The following is a 23801-nucleotide window of genomic DNA, read 5'->3' as shown; positions in this document are numbered from 1 at the left end:
AACCTGCTGGTATTCTAAACAGTCTTGTTTGCAGTCCCAGCACCCAGAGAAAGGGAGAGGGCTGCAGAGGCGAGGACCCCTTTACACTACCTGCCATACAATCACATACAACACTTTGGAATAAAATGTGTAAGAAGCCTTGGCACAGCATGGGTCCACCAAATCCTGGTATCGACTGACCCACCTGCCAATCGATGTACTCCACCTCAAACAGCCTGCCTGCTGGCGTGGGGAGAACCATGGGATGGAAGGTTGCTGGATTCCACAAGGACGATTCTACAATGTTGATTCCACAAAGAGTGGTCTCCCCTGACACTTGAGTGTGAACGTAAGCTGTTGGCAGCCCTTGATCTGTGGATGCCTCTTGACACCTGCCTTCAGTAGATCTCTTTTGCATCTGGGTGAACACACTCCTGTGCAGGCTAATCAGGGATATATACACAGAGATGCACATCCAAATGCGTATCCCGTTCAAAGCAAAGAACAGCATCCACATGTGAAAGCACATTTGAATTTGAATCTGAAAACAGATATAATTTCCACAGAGTTTCTGTGAATACCCAAGACCAAGGTATAAACTTCCTATTTATATCCATGCATACATCTGCTTGTTCACACTCATAGTTGGCGAATGGCCATCTAAGATACCCCAGCAATTACGTGTGATTATTTTTCATTCTGCAGATGCAGTTTCTAGAAATATAAAGGACAAAGAAATGAAACAAACATAACAGATTTCATTCTGCTGGGATATGGGAATCACCAGGCCCTTCAAGTTCTTCTGTTCTTGCAGTTTCTTCTAATCTGGATTGCAACTATGGCTGGGGACTGCTAGTTGCAACTCACCAACACCTTCACAACCCCATGTACTTTTTCTTTGGGAACCTCTCCTTCTTGGAGACTTGCAGCAACATAAATATCATGCCTGGAATATTATCTAGTTTCCATAGAGGGAAGAAGACAATTTCAGTCAATGAATGCTTTGAGCAACATGGTTTATTTGGTTCTTTAAGAGAATTCTACCTCTTATCTGCAATGTCCTATGACCATTACCTAGCTATATGTTAACTGTTGCATTATGACAACATGATGAATGGCAAGTTATGTCTCCAGCTGATAGGTGGCTCTTGGTTTAATGGGTTTTTGGCAAATACACTCTCATTAATCTTTGTGTTGAAGTAAATTTTTTGTGGGCCCACAAAATAGACCATTTCTTTTGTGATACCTTTCCATTCATAGAACTATTGTTTGACACTCACATATTAAAACTGTAAATGTATATATTATGCTCTATATTTACCATCCTTGAATTTATATTAACCCTAACATCAAATATTTCCATCACTGAAGCAATAATGAAAATCCCTTTCACTGCTGGGAAGCAAAAGACATTTTCTACATTTCCATCCCATCGCTTTGTGGTCACCAGAGGTCGATTTGGGGGGGATCGCGGGGGATTGCAGTTCCCCCGGGTGAGGTACGGGGGTGGGGCACATGACGAAGCCCCGCCCCCTGCTTCCGGCCACCCCGCTTCCGGCCCTCATTCAGCCAGGAGGAGGCAGGAGAAGAGGGAGGGTAAGTTGCTTCCTCCCCGCCTCTCCCCACCCCTGCCTGCCTGGGGCCAGGGAGGGCCTTGGCGGGGCTTCCTCGCACTCCCGCCGGCCTTGCAGGTCCACCGTCGAGCCCCTGATGTCAGGGGGTGTGGCATATGCTAATGAGTTATGCTAATGAGTTCTCCTAGCTCTTTTTCTACGAAACGACCTCTGGTGGTCACCATTTTCTATGGCACACTGATTATTGTCTATGTGGCTCCAAGCACCAATAGAATGAAAAGCTCTGTCATCTACACCATCCTAACCCCCTGCTTAACCCCATCATTTATAGTTTGAGAAATAAAGTGGTAAAATCTGTTGGGGTTTGGCCCTCGTTCTGCTGGAAACATGTGCTGGTTCTGCTGCTGGCCTTGGAAACATGCCCTCTCCCCACACCTCACTCTCTGCTGCAGACACTCTCTGGGAGAATCTGCTGGGCTTGTTGTATCCCTGCCTTGCTTTCCCCCCACCATTGGAAACAATGGAGGATGGGGGCACCCTCTTTGCCCTCTGTCCAATCTTTTTGAAACTTGGGAGTTATTTTGGGGAGAAGCTCCAGCAGCTGCACTGCAAATTGGGTGCCCTGGGAGATTTACCATTGACTATAATGGCCCCATAGGGTATAATGGAGCTGAAAAATTCGGGGTCCCAAATGTTACCCAAATTCCAATACAATACCAATATCGGAATTCAGGTCTTTAAATCAATAACAAAAAAACAAATCTGAAAAAAAAATATCTTTTTTTTCCTTACACATCCCTATCTGACAGGATGTCCTCTCATGAGGCCCATCACCCTCTCATGAGAGGTCGTCCTTCTCCACACAAGATAATTCTTAATTGGGTGGGCTCTAGTGTTGACATTGATTTTCCTAATAGTGTTACCTCTTTAGATGTCAACGTGTAGTGGTTAGAATGTGGGACTTGGAGCCGGGAAAACTAGGTTGAAGTCCCCACTCCACTATGAAGCTTGCTGGATGACCATGGTCCAATCACTCAGGCTAACCTATCATTCAGGGTTGCTGTGATGAGAATACACAGGGAAAGGAAGGACAATGTACATCACCTCGAGCTCTTTGAAAGGAGAGATGAATAAAATTGTGATTGTAGAAAATAAATGAGGGCTGCGATCATATGCACAATTAGCCCCAACATAGGCATTAATGCCGGGCAGATTTAAAGGGCGCAATCAGACACGAACATCTGGGAAGCATCCCGCAGCCATCAGCAACCCATGTTGCTCCGCTGCAGAAACAGAGTAAACAGGCACCGGGGAAAGTCCAGTAGCAAATGGGTTGCTATGGGCCACAGACGGACTTTCACCTGTCTGATCGCTCCAGCGCACTCTCATGGCGTTGGGGTGGTCTGATCAGGCCATCCCGACTCCGTGCCATTGTTCCCCCCCTTCTCAGTATGCGCATCATTGCACACTCCACAGGGAGCCCTCAATGCGGAGGTGCAATTCATCGATTCCTTGTTTAAGCGCATTGGAAACAAATGGCAAAAAAAACAACAACCCCAACTCACCCACGGTTGCATCTGATCATGCAGTGGTGGGCTGTGCTCGCAGCTACAAAGGACTGTGTGACCACACAACTATGGGTCAAATTCCTCCAGAGGGAATAACCTCGCTTCCCCCCCCCCATTTTATCTGGCACGTGACCACAACAGAGAAATCCTTGTAAAATAACATCAAAAGCAAATTTTAAAAAATAGCTTTACACCACCGGGAACACAGGGCCACAACCTCTTGCTCAGTTGCTATAGGCCTTTCAGAATTTTTTTTTTGCATCCTTTCCAAAAAGCTGCAAGAACAGAGCAGTTTTGAACCTTGTTAGAAGGTTGTTTCACAGATATCCGAATTTCATCTGGTTAAAGTGCACAAAGTAGAAAGTGCCCCTCCAGAATTTATAGTGCATTCTGGAATTGCTTTACTTAAGATTATACTGTTAGAGACATATTTCCCCCAGAGAAGCCCAGTCACTGTTTAAGTGCTTGTGCCAGCTGTGCCAATTCACCCAGAAGCATATGAAAGGGCAAGGGCATGCTATCTGCTTTGATGGTTCATTTAAAGAAAACTGAAGTCCAGCTTCATTGACTCAGTATTCCACACAACTGATAGAAGTGGAACAAACTGTCAGCATTTATAACACCTCCCTTAGTTCTCTGACCTTGGACAAAAAGCTACATTTCCAGTTACTTGCTGGCTAGATACAGTCTTTGTTACAGTACCCTCTGTTGGTCAAAATACTTATCTAGCCTAACATCAACTCTACTGGAACAAAGTTTGAGTCCAGTGACATCTTTAAGACCAACAAAGTTTTATTTAATGTATAAACTTTTGTGTGCAAGCACACTTCTCCAGATACTTTGTGCTTGCACATGAAAGTTTATACCTTGAATAAAACTTTGTCTTAAAGGTGCCCCTGGACTCAAACTTTGTTTTGCTTCTTCAGACCAACAGGGCTACCCCACCTGAAACGAACTCCATTGGAATTCATTTTCCTTCGCAACTATGAAAAGCACAAAATCCCTGATTTCCTTTGCAACTGGCCATTGAACTGCGGGACCTCATGCAATTCCGCAGGGCCTGCAAGACGGAGCTCTTCCGCCAGGCTTTCGAGTAGGAGCCGCCACCCCTACTATACCGCCACCGCCCCGAGGTCCTGATTAAACATCTGCTACCGAAGAATCCTCCTGCCGTCTTCGTGGGACTTTGGACATTCAATCCGCCATCTTTTAGATTATGAATGGGAGCTTGAGCACCTGTTATTATATTTTAATATGTAGTATATGTTTTAAACTGTTTTGTATATATTGTTTTATCATGGCAAGTTGTTCTTGCCTCTGTGAGCCGCCCTGAGCCCACTGGGGAGGGCGGGGTATAAGTATGAAAATAAATAAATAAATAAATAAAACTTGCAACATTCAGTTAAATCAAGACATGATAACCTATTTTTTCCCCCAAGACACGAGCAGAAGAGCTAAAAACAAAACACCACACAACTTTTCAAGATGAAAATTCACCTTTGGTCTACCTTATAATTATTGAGACACCTGTGTTCATCCCTCATTCCATGTTCAGCTGAAGATCATAAGAATTACATCAATAAATGTTTGTATTAAAAAATGAACTAATGTAATTGCCATAATGAGAGTGAACTGGGTGGTTATAATTTTATCCAGAACTTTACAGAGAAGGTATAAATAGGTCAATTTGTCTCCCTAGCTTAGTATTTTCTACCCAGAGCATAGAGCTATAAGTAATTGTGCCATTTTAAGAGAGTGTATCAGAAATGAAGAGATAAGGGAGAGAGTATAAAGATAGATAAATATGTTTCCTCTCCCTCCAAAAAGCCTTTCTTAACAAAAACGTCTATGCTTCTCTCAAAATTCTACAGATATTTCTATTTCACCCTGACCATAACGTCTAAATTTGCCTTGTAGTTTTCTTTGGGTGGAATAGATAGCAATTTATGCATGTGAAGAGCCCAGAACAAAATTCACACATCACCAGACTTTTTGCTTCTCTCAGAATGGTTTACATGAAGTACCAAATTCATTTCAAAAGTTCCTTTTGGCTGAACTTCAGAGGAGACTGCAGAGTAGATAAATTACAGATTGCTAGATGACAGGGAGTCAGCAGTTTATTTGACACATTGTTTCAGTTGGAGACATCCCTTGATTATTTATCCTGTCAGGGTAGACTTACAAAAAGGTTCCTTATTCTAAACTTTTGCAGAATGGATCCTTTTTCCAAAGCCTTATCTCAGGGATATGCCTATTCATGAAACATGCTCTGTCAATGCTTGTTTTTCCCCCCACACAACAGTTTCCATGATGCTGGTTCTGGTACTCTTAGCTCTGTTCTTTCCAAAATTGGTAGGGAAGAGGATACAACATGAGTGCAGACTTGAACACCACTATCCAGAGGGATATTATAAAGATGGAGACTTCATTATTGGTGCTGTCTTATCCCAGTACCTTACTTGGGATAAGACAGAGGCATTTAATACCCAGCCTCCACTTGCATACTTGTTAGATGAATAGTAAGTCTCTCTTTTATCATGCAGTATATAATATGTATTCCATTACTACTACTACTACTACTACTACTACTACTACTACTACTACTACTACTACTACTACTACTACATCTCATTTATCTCACATGTATGTTATTCCTATGACTATCTGTATATGTTAGCTAAATCAAGCACAACCCATGGATAGTAACAACCCTTGCAACTGTCCTTCATTATATTTGGTTATTCCTCTAGCAAAAAGTGCACCCTATGTCGGAAAGCGACAGGAATTTGGGGAGGGGGATGACAGGAACAGCAGGATGTTTGATGGCATGTACTTTAGAATTCTTTTTGGGAACACTACCAGGAATCATAATGTTCATTTTCTCCTATGCATTTCCTTCTTGCTTATCAACTAAAATGCTTTTTTCCAAGTAAAATGCACATGCCACAATGAAAAGCAGATAAGACAAGGAGAAATTGTCATGGTCACAGTCATTAGATCCATAGGTGGTATTATGCCAGCCTGTTCTATCTGAATAAATCATGAAGCATTATTGGCAGGGCTGGTAAGTATCCAGGAAAACTTGCAAGTCTTCTGTGTTCCTTATGTAGGCACTTGTGTGCTGCTGACCCATCCATCCTGTTATGGAGAAAAATGGGATAAGTTGGTCACCATCAGGGCCAAGCAGAGATTGGGTGATTTCCCCCCAGGCTTTGATCTGATGCTTTGTCCCAAACCACTTAAAATTTATCTTGGCTTCAAAAGAAGATTGCCCAATTATATTTGAGTAATACAAGTCTTAACTCCCTTAGCTTCACAGAACTACCTGTGTAATTCTTGAGATCTAAGCCAGTGTGGTTCTTCGTGGTTAAAGTGCAATCGTGATTAAGACCATGAATTTTGAGCCAGAAGTTTCCCCAGATTATAGTTCATCCATCATTTCTAGTCAAAAGCAGTGGCCTTCCTGACAGCATCCTTGTATAAATGGAATAATATATGATGTGTGTTTTGAATAATAATAATAATATCATCATTATCATCATCATCATCACCATCATCGCAATTTGCAGTCTGAGAGGACAACACACAAAATTTCTTTTGGATTTAAAATTTTAATTTTCATTGCAGCCCCCTAACTCGTAACTATCAACATGTCCTAGCCTTGGTCTATGCCATAGAGGAGATTAACAGGAACCTAGGTTTGCTGCCCAACATCACTCTAGGATTTCACATCCATGAAAATTATTTCAATGAACGGAAAACATATGAATGTTCCTTGAGTCTGTTTTCCAAAAGGATCAGAACAATCCCCAACTTTGTCTGTAGGAAACGGAACAAGCTTGTCGCTGCTATTGGAGGGCTAAAGTCCACATCATCCATTCAGATGGCAAACATCTTAGGGATTTACAAGATACCACAGGTGTGTGTGTGTGTGTGTTACTGGGAGAGATGTTCAGCATAATAACGAGAAGGTTCAGTGGTGGAACATATGCTTTGTGTTCATAAGATTCAATGTTCAATGTCCAGCATTTCCAGTTAAAATATCTCAGGTAGCTGTTGAGAAAGGCCTTTATCTGACTGAGGCCCTCAGTGCTAATCAAAGTAGCAGCCCTGGTGGCCCCAACTGGTCAGAAAGGTATGTAGATATTGTAACTAAATAAAGTGTTGTAAATAAAAGTAGAAAACACTGAGCTGATTTTATCAGTGGTCTGACAGTAAGGCAACTTCCATATGTTCATTCTTTGATTGCTTCACTTTGCTGATAAAACTCTACATTCAAAGCAGATAGTTCTTCCAGTTGAAAAGAGAGTCACATTAATTAGACAAAACATCCGCATCCAAAGACAAAAAGAAAACAAGAGTACTATTCCCTGAAGTTTCTCTCTGTTCCCCTTTAAAATTTACATTATTGGCTGTCTGGTTCAATTTATGATTTTATGGCAAGAACGCTAGCTCAAGAGCAACATAATCACTTAATATTTGAGCCACTGCCAGTTAAGAGACTTCTGATAAGACGACATCCAAATAATTGATTTCAATTTCTGCTTGTAATTATGGTTGAAATCTATGCTAAATAACTACTAATGGCTACTAACCTCCATGCCCCTGAAGGCTTGAATCCTATGACTGTTCCCCTTGCACTCCTCTGGGGTCACTGTGGAGGTTTTCCTCCACTGCAGCACTTGCTTCCTCTGTCAGCAACATTTCTGCATGCATGAAGGCTCCTTCAAAAACGTTGCTCTTGTGCAAATAGAAGTGTTAGCAGCAGCCGAAGTGACTGTCACAGTAGAGGAAAGCCTTTAGGGCATGCAGAGTGGGGGTGCAAGACGAAAAATGTGATACGATCTTTATCTATATTTTCCAAGTTGAACATAAATATAACTGCTACAGTCATAACAGATCAAAACATTTGTTGCCGTTGTGAACTAGTTCTCAGGGAAAGAAGTTCAGCTTGTAATATCTGTCAGCAATTAAATGTTAAGAACATTTATCTTTTGAAACAAATCATTGGAACTGTACTTGTCACCCCTAGTATTACCTTACCCTTTCTGTTTAGATTAGCTATGGGTCATCAGATGCTGTCTTTAGTGATAAAACCCTTTTCCCATTTTTCTATCGGACTGTCTCAAGTGAAGCTCTCCAGACTTTTGGAATAACCCAGGTGCTTTTGCACTTTGGTTGGACCTGGATTGGTCTCATAGTTTCCGATACTGAAGAAAGTGAAAATTTTGTCCATAATTTGAAGAAGGAATTTGTTCTAAAGGGGGTATGCATTGAATTCACAGAAAAGCTTTTAAAAAACCCTCCCACCAAAATTATGTTGAAACTGAAAGAAAAAATAAAGGCATCCTCCTCCAATATCATTGTGGTCTATGGAGCTACAGATTACCTGGTCTGGGTGAAGATAACCTTTGAAAGCTTCACATTCCATGGGAAAGTTCTGGTCACTACTTTCCAGTGGGACTTCCTATCCACGGTCTCTCCAACACATCTAGGATTTCATGCATTCAATGGTGCCTTGTCATTTGCTCATCATGCAAATGAAATTGTTGGATTTCGAGATTTTCTTCAGACCATAAGCCTCAGCAAATACCCAGATGATGTTTTCATGAAGTATTTCTGGGGGAATGTGTTCCACTGCTTGATTCCATCTCTAGATTTGGGCAATATGCACCAGTTCCCATGTACTGGACATGAAAGGCTCCAAGATCTGCCTAGCTTCAGTTTTGATTTTCAGACATTGGACTTGAGCTACAATATCTACAAAGCAGTTTATGCTATTGCACTAGCATTGCATAAAATGTATTCATCTAGTCACATTCAAAAACAGCTGGTGAACCAAGCAAGACCACTGGTGCACAGTATTAAACCATGCAAGGTAGTGAGATTTCTCTGTCATGTCTGTTTGCTTCTCTGGCATGTCTGTTTCTGAACAAAGTTGGTCATAGTTTCTTTTACATTGAATGCATTCCTTTCAGTAGATCAATATTAACAAATGAATAGTCTGATCAAAAATGTCATTTCCTGACAAATGTGCATAGGAGAGCAAGGACTATGTTTGGATAAAAGGATGCAACTGAAGTTTTCAAGGTTGCTCCATTTGATTTGTAATATTACCTATCAAAGGAATAGAGGCTGCGGTCACACGTAACAGAAGCCACACAAGTGAGACGGAAAACAGCCGGAGTTTCCGGGCGTGATCTCACCAGCACATCTGGGAAGCGTAGCACTCCCGTGGCTCAACCGAGGCTTCCAGCCGAAACTGTGGGGCAAAAAACTAGTACCTTGGAGGTACTAGTTTCCGGAAACTGCGGGGCAAGGGTGGGTGTCTGATCGCGTTTCCGGTGGCATCCGGCGCCCGCCCATGTCCCCTTGCAAATAAGGTGTGTGTTTTTTGTCCAAGTCTCTGTGGATGCGCATGCGCACCCAACGGAGCATGCGCATTTGTCATGTACACAAAAATAAAAAACAGTTTGCCGCGGCGCGCGCTTCTTCATTGCGCGCTGGCTTGTACTGTGATCGGCACCTCTCCCTTGCCATGGAACCTCCATGGAACCTCCACGGTACCTCCACAGGAGGTCTGATCACGTAACTGCGCAGTAGTTTGCCCCAGGGCAAACAGCCATGCTTCTCCTCTGCAGTTTCCTGCCCGTGTGACCGGGGCCTGTTATTATTAAGCAGATCTCTGGAAAAGACAGCACACACATTTCCCAAATAAATAAAATAAACATTATTGCTAAGAACATAAGAACAACCCAGCTGTATCAGAGCAGTGGTCCATCTAGCCTATTTCACACAGCAGCCAACCAATTACCCTGGGGAGCCAACAAACAAAGTATAGAGACAAAGGCCTTCTCTGATCTTGCCTCCTGGCAGAGGTATTCAATGGCTTGCTGCCTTGGAGTGTGGAGATTCCCTTTATTTGCTACAGCTAGTAGCCACCTATCCTTCATGAATCTGTCTAACCCCTTAATACAGTCAACCATACTCATGGCCAGAACTACAGCCATTTGCAGAGAAATTCCTCAGGGTCTGTTCACTGCATTGCTGTTGTTATTTAAACTGAATACAACCCTGTGAAGGATAAAAGTTTTAATGGTTCAATCCTAAGTAGAATTAGGCCCTCAAAAGTGTACTGAGATATTAAGGCTGCCGGGTCTATTAGAAACACTTGTGGGGGATGTGGGGGATATTCTGGGATTGGGGAGTGAAATTGTGTGAAGTGACATAGGCATGTAGGTGATATTTGGGGTGACACTCTGGTTTTTGGGCAAAACTCTATGGTAAAATCAGCCTCAAACCATAGATTTTGCCCCAAAACCCTAGACTTACTTCCTGGCCTAATACCAGAGCACTCCATTTTCATGCAGGAAGTAAGTCTAGGGTTGACAGCCCCCAGTTCCCAGTGGAGGGTCTAGTTTTGGGGCAAACTCTATGGTTTTGAAGGCAAAAAAACATAGAGGTTTGCCCAAACACTACAGCATCACCCTCCTGACATCCCCGACGCAATGACATCAATTCTGGGTGATGTAGGCGTGTCATGTTTATTTCTGGCAATGTCATCAATCCCCAGTTTTCAGTGGTTTTTTTCCCACCATTGGGGGCTCCAAACCCGATGTGATGACATCACCCAGAGTTAGGCCATAGCCCATCCTCAATCTAAACTTAAAACATTAAACTGATTTCACCCCAAAATGCTTTTTGATCATCATGATGTCATCATGAAGAAGGCTGTGCTCTTAGCACCATGAACTTTTCCTCCAAAATAGAACATAGTCACAGTAACTACGGCTGCCAACCTCCAGGTGGTAGCTGAGGATGTCCTGGGATTACAAGTGATCTCCAGGTGACAGAGATCAATTCCTCTGGATGAAATGGCTGCTTTGGAAGGTGGACTCTATGGCATTATACCCTGCTGGAATCCCTCCCATCCTAAAACCCCGCTTCCTCAAGCTCCACCTCCAAATTCTCCAGGTATTTCCCAACCCAGAGCTGGCAACCCTAACAGTAACAGTTCATAGTTTTATTAGTATAAACCTTTCAAATTGCTGTGCTAATTGAGTGTTTTTATTATCCTCTGTATTTGGAACAAACATGTTTGCAGTATATGGAGTTACTCAGCCTTCCCCCCATTAGCTGTGAGTTGGTTATAAATGATGTTGAGAAACTGAAATATAAATACAGAGCTGTCTGAAGTTGTAAATTTAATTGATTGTACACTATACAGCTCCATCAGTTTTTGAAGGAAGTTCAGTACCATAAAAACACTACAAATGAGATGTTTTTTGATGAGAATCAGGACTCAGCTGCTGGATTTGACATACTGAACTGGGCAGTCTTCAAGAATAGAACATTCCTTAACAGGAAAGTTGGGAGAATCATTCTACATCATACATCAAGAGAACCATCATTCTCAATAAATTCAAAAGCAATTGTTTGGCATGCATATTTTCATATGGTAAGAACTGTGTCCTTGAACCAATAGTATGCCCTACCTTTCATCATCAATGTTTCTTTTTCATTTGGTAGACGGGTATGGTGTACAGTGTATATTATCCAAACAATGCTAGAACTTGTTGAATGAATAATTCATATTCATTCATTCATATATTATTCATGATTATAAAGATTTCTCTGTCAATCAAATTAAAAATGAGAAGAGTCATAAACATTTGACTTATTTGGTTGTGGACTTTGTTGTAGTTAGTAGAACCATTTTTTTTAAATATTCATGGTCTTGGTATTTTTTAAATCCATTTATGTAGGTGCCACAGTCAACATGCACAAAGAGCTGCCTTCCAGGACACCAAAAACAAGCTATAGAAGGAAAACCAGTCTGTTGTTTTGAGTGTTCTCCATGCCCAGAAGGAACATTTTCCAATTACATAGGTAAAAATCTATTGAAAAATCACACCTTGCAAACTATTATGGGACTCTGATGCACATATGAAACTCTGAAAAAGCAGGATCTCCTGCATTCTCTCTAGCATTGTATAATCATCAATGTATGCATACTCACAGCATGCATACATTTTATCTGCCATTGGGGGGGAAATGGGATGGATCCTCATAAGAGAACTGGTATTCAAAGGCCCCTGCCACACGGCAGGGAAAACACTGGGCGAAGTGTGGCTTTTAAAAGCCACACCAAAAAAGAGACGCCGCGGCGGGATCCCACGATCCCCTGAGCCGCGCCGCCATTGCTCCCCGGCATGATCAGATGCCGGGGAGGAAGAGACGAGTGGGAGGGGGAGGCTGCCGAACTGCGCATGCTCGAGCATGCACAGTACGGCCGAGGGGCGTGGATGTGCCGGCGAAAAGACGCGCCGGCGATCCCACGGCCGGCAGTGATGCGGCCTTTCGTAAAGAACCACCTAGGTAGGTGGTTCTTTTTTGATGCGGGTTTTGGCCGGGAGGGGCGGATTGGGAACGGGCTGAGAACGGGCGCAGCATGATTACCAGATGTTGCTGTGGGATCACGCCCATTTGCTCCGGCCCCAATCCGTCCCTCTCCCGACCCAAAACGTCTCGTATGAACAGGGCCAAAGTTTAACCATTAATTTCAATTTCACTCTAGGGTCAATACTATTAAGTGTGAACAGTGCATAATATGATCAATAATATAATATCTGAGAGCCTTAAAATTGCTTTATAGTTCGGTGAACTCTCTCACTTATACAGACCTCCACCAAATTTCAGTGATTTCCTTCTGTATGTTCACACCTACACAATTAAACCAGAGTATTTTGTTTTGCCATTTTCATTAGCTCTATATTATTACAGCTGTTATTGTTGGAAGCCAACAGGAAGACCTCTCAGGTTGAAAGTTGGGCTCAAAACTTAGCAGCTGATGACTGAAGACCATGTATCTTATAAGACACAATACAAAACCCACAAAAGCTGATTTCAGGAGGTGAGATCCTGCCATGAAAATGACTCCACACTTTAAACACTTGAGGGGGGGGGGAGATGCAACCTTACAACCTTCAATCACAGTGAAATCAATTATTGGATTTCAATGGTCCACCTTAAAGGTGAGCGACCTCTTCTTTGGTCTATGGCTCACAATCCAACAGAATGACCAGTCATAGGTCTGTGGACACCTTTCCATGCCCGCCATCATTTTCACTGCTTTTCTGCCCAAGGACAGAGGAGTGAATGCAGTATTCATTGCTTTGCTCTTGGTCAAGACAAAGCCACTATCTGAACATTCCATTCATTTTTCCAGGTGTTCTTCCCAACAGGAAAGGTAAATACTGTGCCTCAGGAAGGGTAGAGTGAAACATGAATCTGTCTGAGCACTCTGACTGTAATCTGCAAGCACTTTAACATTTGTTCTTCCCATTGAAATGCAGATCATTGTGAGAAGTGTCCGGAAGATCAGTATCCAAACCCTAACAAAGAAAAATGCCTTCAGAAGCCAATCACGTTCTTGTCCTTTCATGAGCCTCTGGGGATTACTTTAGTTGTCATAACTGGTTTACTTTTTCTGATCACAGTTTTTGTCTTAGGAACCTTTGTTAAGTATCAAGATACTCCCATTGTCAAAGCCAATAACCGGAATCTTACCTATATTCTCCTCCTGTCCCTCATGCTCTGCTTTCTTTGCCCTTTGCTTTTTATTGGCCAGCCTGGGAAAATAACCTGCCTACTCCAACAAATAGCTTTTGGCATCATCTTCTCTGCCTCTGTCTCTTGTGTGTTGGCAAAGACTGTGACTGTGGTTCTGGCTTTCATGGCCACCAAGCCTGGAAGTAGAATGAGGAAATGGGTTAATGCAAAAGTGACTATTGCCATCTTTCTCTCTTGCACCCTTGTTCAAGTTGCCATCTGTATTGCCTGGCTTAGGTCCTCTCCCCCATTCCCTGATTTTGATCTAAAATCTGAAGCTAAGCAGATCGTAATGAAATGCAATGAAGGAGCCATTGTCATGTTCTACACAGTCTTAGGTTACTTGGGCTTCCTTGCAATTGTCAGCTTCACTGTAGCTTTCCTAGCTAGGAAACTACCGGATGTTTTCAATGAAGCCAAGTTTATCACTTTCAGTATGCTGGTGTTCTGCAGCGTTTGGATCACCTTTATTCCCACGTACCTAAGTACCAGGGGGAAATTCATGGTGGCTGTAGAGATATTCTCTATTTTAGCTTCCAGTACTGGTATGCTAGGATGCATCTTTCTCCCCAAAATCTACATAATTTTCATGAGGCCTGATAGGAACACAAAAGAGAAGTTACTTAAAAAAATGAATACTGATGTAACACAGTTGAAAAAATGAAACAATTCTTCCATTTTTAAAAAAAAATGGAGAAGGGAAGAATTTGGTGGGTTAATTGTTGGTACGGAAGAATAAAAACAAATGTATTTGTTTACTGTGAGTATGATTCATTTAGCAGTCTATGCTGGGATTCCTAGTTGACTTGGTAACAGCCTACTTTGTGGTGCATTTAACATTCGGCAAACCTAATTTAATTGCTCTTTTCAATAATTTGATACCACTGCTTTAAATCTCTTGCAGCAATAACTTCAAGATACAGTTTAGCATTATTTATTCTGCCATCTTTGTTTGAGTTACCACCATTTCTCTTAATAAGCTTGGTTATGGGGAGGGGGAGGTTTTTCTTTTCTTGATATTCTTGATTAAATATAAAGTAATTGATTCCATTTTTTTCTTTTTTCTCTTTTAAAAGAGGGATTTCTCTTTGATTTCTCTTTGTAGGGTAATCAATTTACTTTTTTATATAACTTCAGTCCTAGGATAGTGCTCTAGTAGGAAGGCTGATTTGGGGAAATATCACCTGCCTCTGAGCATCTACAGAATGAAATTCTGAAAATGTGCAGAACCTTCCTTCCTGAATTTCTCTTTGAGCAAAACGAAATTGATAGGAAATTGATAACTGATAAACTCCAAAATCCTTAAAAGAGGGAGAAATTTGATAAAGATGAATAAATAAGATAATTTATCTTAGCATCGCTATTTTTAACCCTAATTTTTTATGATTATATCAAAGAAACCTTTCCAAGGATCTCATCTTTTATTGGGAAAAAGACTGCATTTTCCACCTGCTCACCAGATCTAACTGGTTTCTTTCTTTTATGGGGTCATTGTTAGGGTCTTTAAGAGCCAGGTTGGTGTAGTGGTTAAGTGCGCAGACTCTAATCTGGGAGAACTGGGTTTGATTTCCCACTCCTCCACTTGCACCTGGCTGGATGACCTTGGGCAAGCCATGGTTATGATAAGAGCTGTTCTTGAAAAGTCCTCTCTGTCATCTGTATTGTCTTGACTCCTTCAGTGAACTCTTTGGACTAGGCAATGAAGCTGTTAAAGAGTCTGTGAGCAAGGCTACCTGACACTTGTTTGGTTGGCTATGACGTTGCCATAAATGTTTCTGTCAAGGATCCCAAGAGCTATGCTGCTCAAGCTGTATATCTCAAGAGGCTTTCATCTCATGTTATCTTTGTCAATGAACATTACCTCATATGAATATGGTGGACCACTGTGGAAATTGGGGAAAACAATTGAAAACAGGTTTTGTTCCATTTTTGTCTATTATTTATAGCAATATATACTTTTCACTGAGCATGTCTCAGCTGTTAGAGGCACCTAAAGCCTCTCTTTGGATCTCAGACAAAATGTGTGTTTCACCCGACAGTACTAACCTATCTATTTTCCAAATAAATAACATTTTGTAACTCTACAGATTTTCTATTGTATTAATGTATAAGACATATTAACATATGGAATGGAGCAATATTTCATCCATAATAAAATTATTGCTGGGGAAAACTCAGAAGTGACGTAGTGGTTGTGGTACATAGAATATTGTGCCCCCATGTCCCCACCCCCAAGTGTTCTGCCAGTTCCCAGGCATGAAATCAACCACCAATGGCTGTACAGTGCATGCAAGTATGCAACCATCCAAAAAACCCCAACAACTGTACAAATAAAGCACCAGACAACAAATTGTGTTCTTAAAATGAATTAGTATTTTCATTTACAGTCCTTTTTCACAGAAGTTATAAACCATTCCCTTTTTGTCTCCAAACACAGTCACAAAAGAAGCAACTACGGATTGCCTAGGTTGCTGTCTTTCTTCTAGCTTCTTCAGGCCACTGTCTTAGTGGTGGAGCTGTGAATACATGTTGATACTTACAAACAAATTCCATATTATACATATTGAATGGTGTATACATATTCAAAATACTGTCATGGATACCAGAGAATCTTACCCTCCAAAGCTCTAGAAGTTTACTTTGACTATTTAGTCTATCTTGCTTCAATTCAGTTCTCCTGCTGGGCTCTGATATTCCAACTGAAAACCTCACATTAAATCCTTCCCCTGTTCCAGGATTGTTTACAGCTGTGATAATGTGTATATAACAACTTCATGCCGTTATTTCAATGGTAAAGTTATAATTACATGTTGATGCTCATAAACAAATTTCTCACTCCAGTTCTCCATAATAAAGGTCAAAGTCAACCACAAATGGATGGTGATCCTATGACTAAATCAGGAAGATGAATTGTGCCATGTTCCTATACAAGCAATTCAGTGGCAATGGTCCATGGCTCCAAGAATGTACTCATGGTGTGGGATCCAACCAATTTTTCCACGAATAAAAGAGGAAGGAAGAGCCCCCTTTGACCACCAAAACAGCTGTGGTGGAGATCATGGGGCCCACATAGAAAAAAGCCATGCAAAAATGGGGTTGCAATAATGAGGGGAATCAGGCAGGGTTGAAATGGTGGTAGGGCCCACAACATGGCTTGCAAAATATTAATGATTTTTGTAAGAAAGCTATGGAGTACCCTTGTCATCATCATTCATAATTCCCGGGTGTTCTGTAAACAAATTTAATAATGCATAATAATGTAACCAACTTTAATAGCTTCTGACCCCTGATACCTTGCCAACTAGGAACTATGTGGTTGACAGAGGAAGAAAATATGGGAGAATAACTTGATACAGAGTTGTTGTGCTGTGGGCTTCTCTTTTCACCAAAGTAATGATCCACTCACATTTTAATGCACTGTTCTTCTTAATGTAAATTAATAAATAGTATTTGTGTGTATTAATCAATTTTCAGCCAAACTCTGCTTTATCCTGAAATAGCAGACTCTGAGACATGCAAACTCTCATGAGAAAGGATTTCTTCCTGCCTATTCCTCTGGATGCACAAACCCTATCTGGAAACATTTACTGTGTTAGACTGCTTACTTTCAAAGTGGGCTAAAAGATTCCTTCAGCCTCACTTCGGCCTGAGCAAACAGATTTTTATCTTTCTCCCCCCTCCCATCTTGTTCCTTCAGCCATCCAAGGGACCTGACTGGCTGTTACCTGTTCTGCCAACACACCAAACAGGAATATAGAGGATTGGTTACTGACAGAAAAGGACAGAACTTTTGCCTATCCATCTCATAAAGACTTGAGAATTTTCAAAGGAAAAATAAAACCTTTCTCATTCAATAGTTAGCATTTTAAAATTTTAAAAATGCCCATGCTACATACAAACAACCTGACCAATATTTTAGACATGAAAGTCATATCTTGACAAGCATAACTACTAACCCCCCTATTTTTTATATATTTCCCTTTCCTGTCTAATGTAAATTTCTATAATTTATATTATATTTTTCTGTTTACACTGGGAATTTTGGTATCATCATTTGGGAATGCTGGATTGGTCATTAGACAATCATTCTTTCTTCACATACAATAAAGCACCATAATTAATTCCTTAGTGATTAGATCATACAGATAGCTTTTTACCTTTCAAAACTATATAAAATTCAATGCAAATAAGAACATTCAGTCTGTTGGAAAGACTGAGAATCCACCTTGTTGAGCACAGTCCTACAATCATGTTGTGCTTTGGAACACAGAGAGAAAATGTTTTAGTACAGGTCTGAGAACATTGTCAAGGTATGGTCATCATGTTAACATTTTAGATCTGTCTAGATATGATCCATTGACAGATGTATACAATGGAGTCTCATGACCATTTCTCATATCTGTCTCACAATAACTGCTTTGTGGTCAACTCCCTATGGAATAGGGGTGGTATCTGTTATATGATCTGTCATATGATGTTGCTGTAGCCTGGCCATATGCGTGCATGGTACCTGCAGAAGTCACCAATAAAAAAAAAGAAGTCAGTCATCTCAATTAATTGTAAGAGCTTGGATCCTGCCAGGGATCAAGGGGCTTTTTTGACCACTGACAAAACTTTGATATGTATCTTAGGGTGAGGTCAAAAGCTACACAGTATGGGGACTGTAGTGAGGAGTGGAATTGAGAAAGAAGAAAAGGTGGTTGGATGTAATCCAATGCAGGTATTGTGCTAAAAAGAAAGCTATATAGAATATGGGACTGTATAGATAGTGAAGGCTAGCCCAATCTCATCAGATCTTGGAAACTAAGCAGGGTCACACCTGGTTAATATTTGGATGGGAGACCACCAAAGAATACTAGGATCACTACACAAAGGCGGGCAATGACAAGTCACTTGCCTTGAAACCCTAAGTCAGCTGAGGCTTGATGGCAAAAATAGTAGAAGACTTTGATTAATCAGGGGGATTTTAGTAGTGTGGGACCTAGTAACTTTATATACACAGAATTGTGGACTCTGGAGCCTTAACATAATTTACATCTAACTGCAGTTGAATGCAAATCATATTTTATCTCATGGTACCAATGGCACCATTGTTACTGCTAACATGGAGAGACCAACTTCTCTGTCATGTGCAAATGTCATGTAATCATTACACTTCCCCAAAGTAGCAGTCCTAAGCAACTCTATTCATTGTTATTTAGTAGAGTTTACTCCCAAGAAAGTGTTTTAAGTTAGCAGCTTTGGACATGCAATTTGCAAATGTGATTTGTGAAAGGTATATATTCATCAGTCTATTTGTTTCTATACTAGATTTCCTGAACTCCTGAATTTATGTTTCCCTTGTAATATAAAGCAAACATAAAGTAAAATTTCAGGAGTTGTTCAAGTTAAATACTCATGTAAGTGGTACCTAGCCAAAAGTATCTTGTTGTTCATTGCTGATAACAGAATTTTGGACTAGATGTAGTTGGAATTGAACCAGTAAGGCTTTTGAGTTTTCTCCCCCCATGCATGTCCCCCCCCCCGAATTCAACAACAACTGTTCCCTTCCCCATTATAATAATTTAGCTTGTCTGTTTTTTCTTTTCCTTCCTTCCTTCCTTCCTTCCTTCCTTCCTTCCTTCCTTCCTTCCTTCCTTCCTTCCTTCCTTCCTTGCAAACACTGTTCCTGGCCTTGCTCTGTCATAGAAGAGAATGACAAGCTGAGTGAGAGATAAGTAATCTGACTCTCTTCCTCCCATTTCCTTAGTGAAAAGCTGCCTTCAAGGTGCTTTTATATTACTGAAGAAAAAGAAAAAAATTGCCATCAAGTTGCAGCTTATGGCAACTTATGGTAACCCCATGTGGTTTTCAAAGCAAGAGATGTTCAGAGGTCGTTTGCTATTGTCTGGCTCTGTGTAGCAACCCTAGAAATCCTTTATGGTCTCCCATCCAGGAACAACCAGGACTGACCTGGTCCTTTCCACATTTGCCTGCTGCTCTGGATTTTCTCAGTGTTCAAGTTGAGGCAATTTAAGTCCACAGCAAAACAGCATCTAAACAACCAGGGGCAACAGCAAGCTGAAACCAGAATGACCGCCAAAGGGAGGTAATGCAATGCAGAATGGGGAAAAAAATAGGAATAAAAAGAAGGTTGAACTTGATTTTAGTGCAGAATGGGGGGAGAAACTGGATTTAAAAGAAGGTTGAATTAGATTTTAGTGCAGAATTGCTTTGTGGACACCATGGTGAACATGGATTAAAAAGAGAGTTCAGAAAGGGCCAAGTTGTTTAGCTTCTGAGATCTGTGATGAGACAGGGCTAGCCTGGGGGGAAGAAAAATTACAGGTTACCATATCCCCCAAGCCACTGGAGGTAAAAAGGAACTGGAGGGGATGTAGCTTTTCTCAGTGAGAAAACGGCAGCAGGAAAAGGGTAAAATGTCCCCATTGTCCCCATGTCAATGTCCCCATGTCAATGTCCTTGAAAAAGCAATCTCATTAACTACATTTGCAAAAGAAAACAGTTTATAAAGAACAGGTGAACAAACATAATGGGTGAGATCCAACCTTTGACTGCTGAAAAAGATGCTGGAGATCACAGAAGTAGCATGTATGAAAGCTGTGTGGGACAGGCTGTAGTACAGAGAATTATTGGCTAGATTGAGCAAAAAACCTGGCTGGATCCTATCCAATGTGTAGTTTGATCCTTGGAAATTAATGGATCTGTCATGTTACATGGACAAGATCTCAGTTTAGTCAGAAAAAATGAAAGCTATCATGCATATATATTTGTGTGTATATACATATATACACATCTATACTAAATACTCAGTGGAATAGGTTTCCTTGGGAGGTGGTGGGCTCTCCTTTGGAGGATTTAAACAGAGGCTAGATGGCCATCTGACAGCAATGCTGATTCTGTGAACTGTAAATACCTGGAGGTTTTTTTGCCCCATCTTCTGGGCATGGAGCAGGGGTCACTGGGTGTGCATGGGGGTATTTGTGAATTTCCTGCATTGTGCAGGGGGTTGGACTAGATGACTCTGGAGTTCCCTTCCAACTCTATGATAGGAAGTAGTCTATGAAATGCCAATTAGATCATGTCTTGTTCCTGAATGACTTTTTTCTCCCTCTCATCTTTTGTGTTTTTCAGTTCGTTGAAAAACAACCCATGGATAAATACCAGACAAATCATTCGGTAGTCAAAGAATTTATCCTCCTGGGCTTTGGGGATATCAGTGATTTTCAGATTCTGCTCTTCTTTGTATTTCTAGTAATCTACATTGTTACTATGGCTGGGAACCTACTGATTGTCATCTTAGTTGCAGCTGATAGACATCTTCACACCCCCATGTATTTCCTCCTGGGGAATTTGTCTTGCTTAGAGACCTGCTATATCTCCACCATTTGGCCCAGGATGCTTGACAGCTTCCTGACTGGGAACCAATCCATGTGGGTGACTTCATGTTTTACACAATTATATTTCTTTGGGGGCTTGGCTACAGCAGAATGTTATCTCCTTGCAGTTATGTCTTATGATCGCTATCTAGCAATATGCAAGCCATTGCATTATGCAACCCTTATGAATATCAGATCCTGTCTGCAGTTAGCAAGTGGTTCTTGGGTCATTGGCTTTATGGTTAACTCTGTGACAACCTATTTTATTACTCACTTGGTATTCTGCGGACCTAACATAATCGACCATTTCTTCTGTGATTTTTCTCCACTACTCCAACTTTCTTGCAGCAACACCCTCAACATCCAGTTACTGATATTTATTCTGTCAGCTCTGTTTGGATTGTTCCCTTTTCTTTTAACCCTTATTTCCTACAGCTGCATCATAGAAACCATTTTAAGAATCCCATCCTCTGTTGGGCGGAAGAAGGCATTTTCCACCTGCTCATCACATCTCATTGTGGTTACTCTCTTTTATGGAACTATAGTCATTGTTTATGTAGTGCCCAAAAACAATACACTCAGAGAACTGAACAAGGTCTTCTCTGTCTTCTACACTGTCTTGACTCCCTTGGTGAACCCTTTTGTATACAGTCTGAGAAATAAAGACATTAAACAAGCTTTGAAAAAAACTTTCAAGAATTTTGTTGATTCGTCATAAGCATTGCTTCTCTGTTACCCTTTTGCTTCCCATGGGGACATTATTTTCAAAATGTCACAAACACAATGTAGTAACTGCTTCATTTCCCATGTACTTAATTTTTGTGGATGAAAGTCAATGGTTTGTAATGTCTTAATCTTAAAACATATTTGATATCTGCACATCAGTTCTAAACAGGTAAAAAGTTTCTCGGAAGCATGCTTAGAGTTGCAGCCACTGTGATGGGTAACAGTATAGAACCTCACTTTAGGATGGTATTTGTTAACTACCATTGGAAACCAAAAGCTGGATTGGATAGATTCTAGTCTGATCCACCATGGGACATTCTTACATTCTTTATAGTACACATGAACACATGACGTTTCCTCATAATGAATCAGACCATTAGTCCAACAATGTCAGTATTGTGTACTCAGACTGGCAGTGAATCTCCAGGGTCTCAGGTAGAAGTCTTACACATCAACTACTACCTGATCTTTTTAACTGGAGATGCTGAGGATTGAACCCAGGGCCTTTTGCATGCCAAGCAGATGCCTCTGAGATACATCCCCTCACCATAGAGAAGTTGTACTTATGTGCAATTCCATATAGCCACTCAGAGTTTGTGACAAACTACAAACAGGAGAAAAATAGGCCTCCTCCCTGATACCAGCAGCTCTAAATGGAAGCCAAAGAACCAACTTGAGTAGCCTCCTGAAACATTGCTGTCAAAGAAGTACATATACATTCCCCAGTCTAGTCTGTGACATTCAGAGCTCCTCTGTAGGCTGTAATCTCTGCTCACTATATTTTCATTTTGTGCGAGTGGTACTTCCCAATCCATTGAAGTTAGAGTTGCAGTTTTCAGCTGGCCCCTTTTACTGTGCATTTAGCAGCCATTTGACCTGGAAAAAAAACAAACCCTTCACCTGCAGGTTTCTATATACCATTCAGTTGTGAAGGGTACAAGAACAATGTGGGCAGCTTTGTTTTGTTTAGTTTAGTTCCTGGCCAGTTAACAACATAAGGTAGGGTTAATGTTGTCATCTGGATAGAAAAAATATATATCCTGAAATTTTAATAGAGGTTTAATGAGTGGAAATGGTCTGTTAAAGTTTTTCCTGGTATAACATTAAATAAAATCCCTATAAATACTTGCAAATAAAACAAATATAAAAACCAAGTAAAAGTAGAGCAACTATTTTCAAAGTTAGCAACCCTAGGTAAGGAAAATAGTGAGGGGGCGGGAAGGCTATGCTAGTGGTCAGGACCTGCATAGCTAACAACTGAGCCTGCTTCGGTGGGGAGGGCGGGGTAAAAGTTGAAACAATAAATAAATAAATAAATAAATAAATAAATACTATGGGGAATGGGCACTGTAGAAAGGAGAAGAATTGGGTGAGATTCAGTGCAAACGTGGTTTGGATCCCACCCCAATGTGCAATTCTCATGTGCTAAAATCTATCAGCTAGAGGTCATTAATATGTATGTTGGTCTTGCTTTGTGGATTATTCCTTGTTAAAAGTATTCTTGCCTACATTAAAAAAATAAACCAAATAGCTACTTTACTGAATTCCTTTCCTTCACTTAAATACACATGCCAAAAAAAAAGTAGCCGTAGTATTCTGCAGACACTGTGATAAATTTCATCTGCAAATAAATATTGAATGATTGATTGATTGATTGACTGTGATAATTTTATCTGGTCCTTTTCCTCAATATTAAGACCTCTGTTCAGGCTTAGACGTAACATGTAATTGGTGTCAGATGTTGCTTGATGCCTTGTTTAAAGTATACCTAGGATTATATAAACATTTCTAGACAGTGTTCATTGTGTGTACTTTGATTATCAAACAAATGGAATAGATTCTCCAGTGTAGATTGTGTTTTTCACGTGTGAGATTATGAATAATAATAATAATAATAATAATAATAATAATAATAATAATAATAATAATACATTCAGCTTATATCCCGCTCGAACCCCTCCCAC

At 40.8% G+C, this 23801-nt stretch overlaps 2 protein-coding genes across 2 annotated transcripts; both read left to right on the top strand.

The window, feature by feature from the left end:
• The first annotated feature begins 149 nt into the window (after window positions 1-149).
• On the top strand, window positions 150-14396 carry LOC107109379 (vomeronasal type-2 receptor 26-like). The gene is made up of 6 exons (XM_015409990.1): window positions 150-168; window positions 5478-5640; window positions 6749-7040; window positions 8178-8999; window positions 11887-12010; window positions 13477-14396. Exons 1-6 carry the CDS (start codon window positions 150-152, stop codon window positions 14394-14396), a joined length of 2340 nt encoding a protein of 779 aa, XP_015265476.1.
• Window positions 14397-20905: 6509 nt separating this feature from the next.
• Window positions 20906-21829, top strand: LOC107109378 (olfactory receptor 6B1-like). Its single transcript, XM_015409989.1, has one exon. It carries the CDS (start codon window positions 21005-21007, stop codon window positions 21827-21829), a length of 825 nt encoding a protein of 274 aa, XP_015265475.1. The 5' UTR covers window positions 20906-21004.
• The last annotated feature ends 1972 nt before the right edge of the window (window positions 21830-23801 follow it).

This window comes from Gekko japonicus, unplaced genomic scaffold (assembly GCF_001447785.1).
Source record: "Gekko japonicus isolate JY-2015 unplaced genomic scaffold, Gekko_japonicus_V1.1 scaffold101, whole genome shotgun sequence".
Classification (NCBI taxonomy): Eukaryota; Metazoa; Chordata; class Lepidosauria; order Squamata; family Gekkonidae; genus Gekko; species Gekko japonicus.
This window is presented reverse-complemented; position numbering and strand designations above follow the sequence as displayed.

What these genes read in the sequence shown, in the direction of transcription:
- LOC107109378 (XM_015409989.1), top strand. Translation starts at nt 21,005, where the DNA reads ATGGCTGGGAACCTACTGATTGTCATCTTAGTTGCAGCTGATAGACAT.
- LOC107109379 (XM_015409990.1), top strand. An exon ending in GCATACTTGTTAGATGAATA is followed by an intron (nt 5,641 to 6,748) that starts GTAAGTCTCTCT and finishes TTTTCATTGCAG; the next exon opens with CCCCCTAACTCGTAACTATC. An exon ending in ACAGTATTAAACCATGCAAG is followed by an intron (nt 9,000 to 11,886) that starts GTAGTGAGATTT and finishes CCATTTATGTAG; the next exon opens with GTGCCACAGTCAACATGCAC.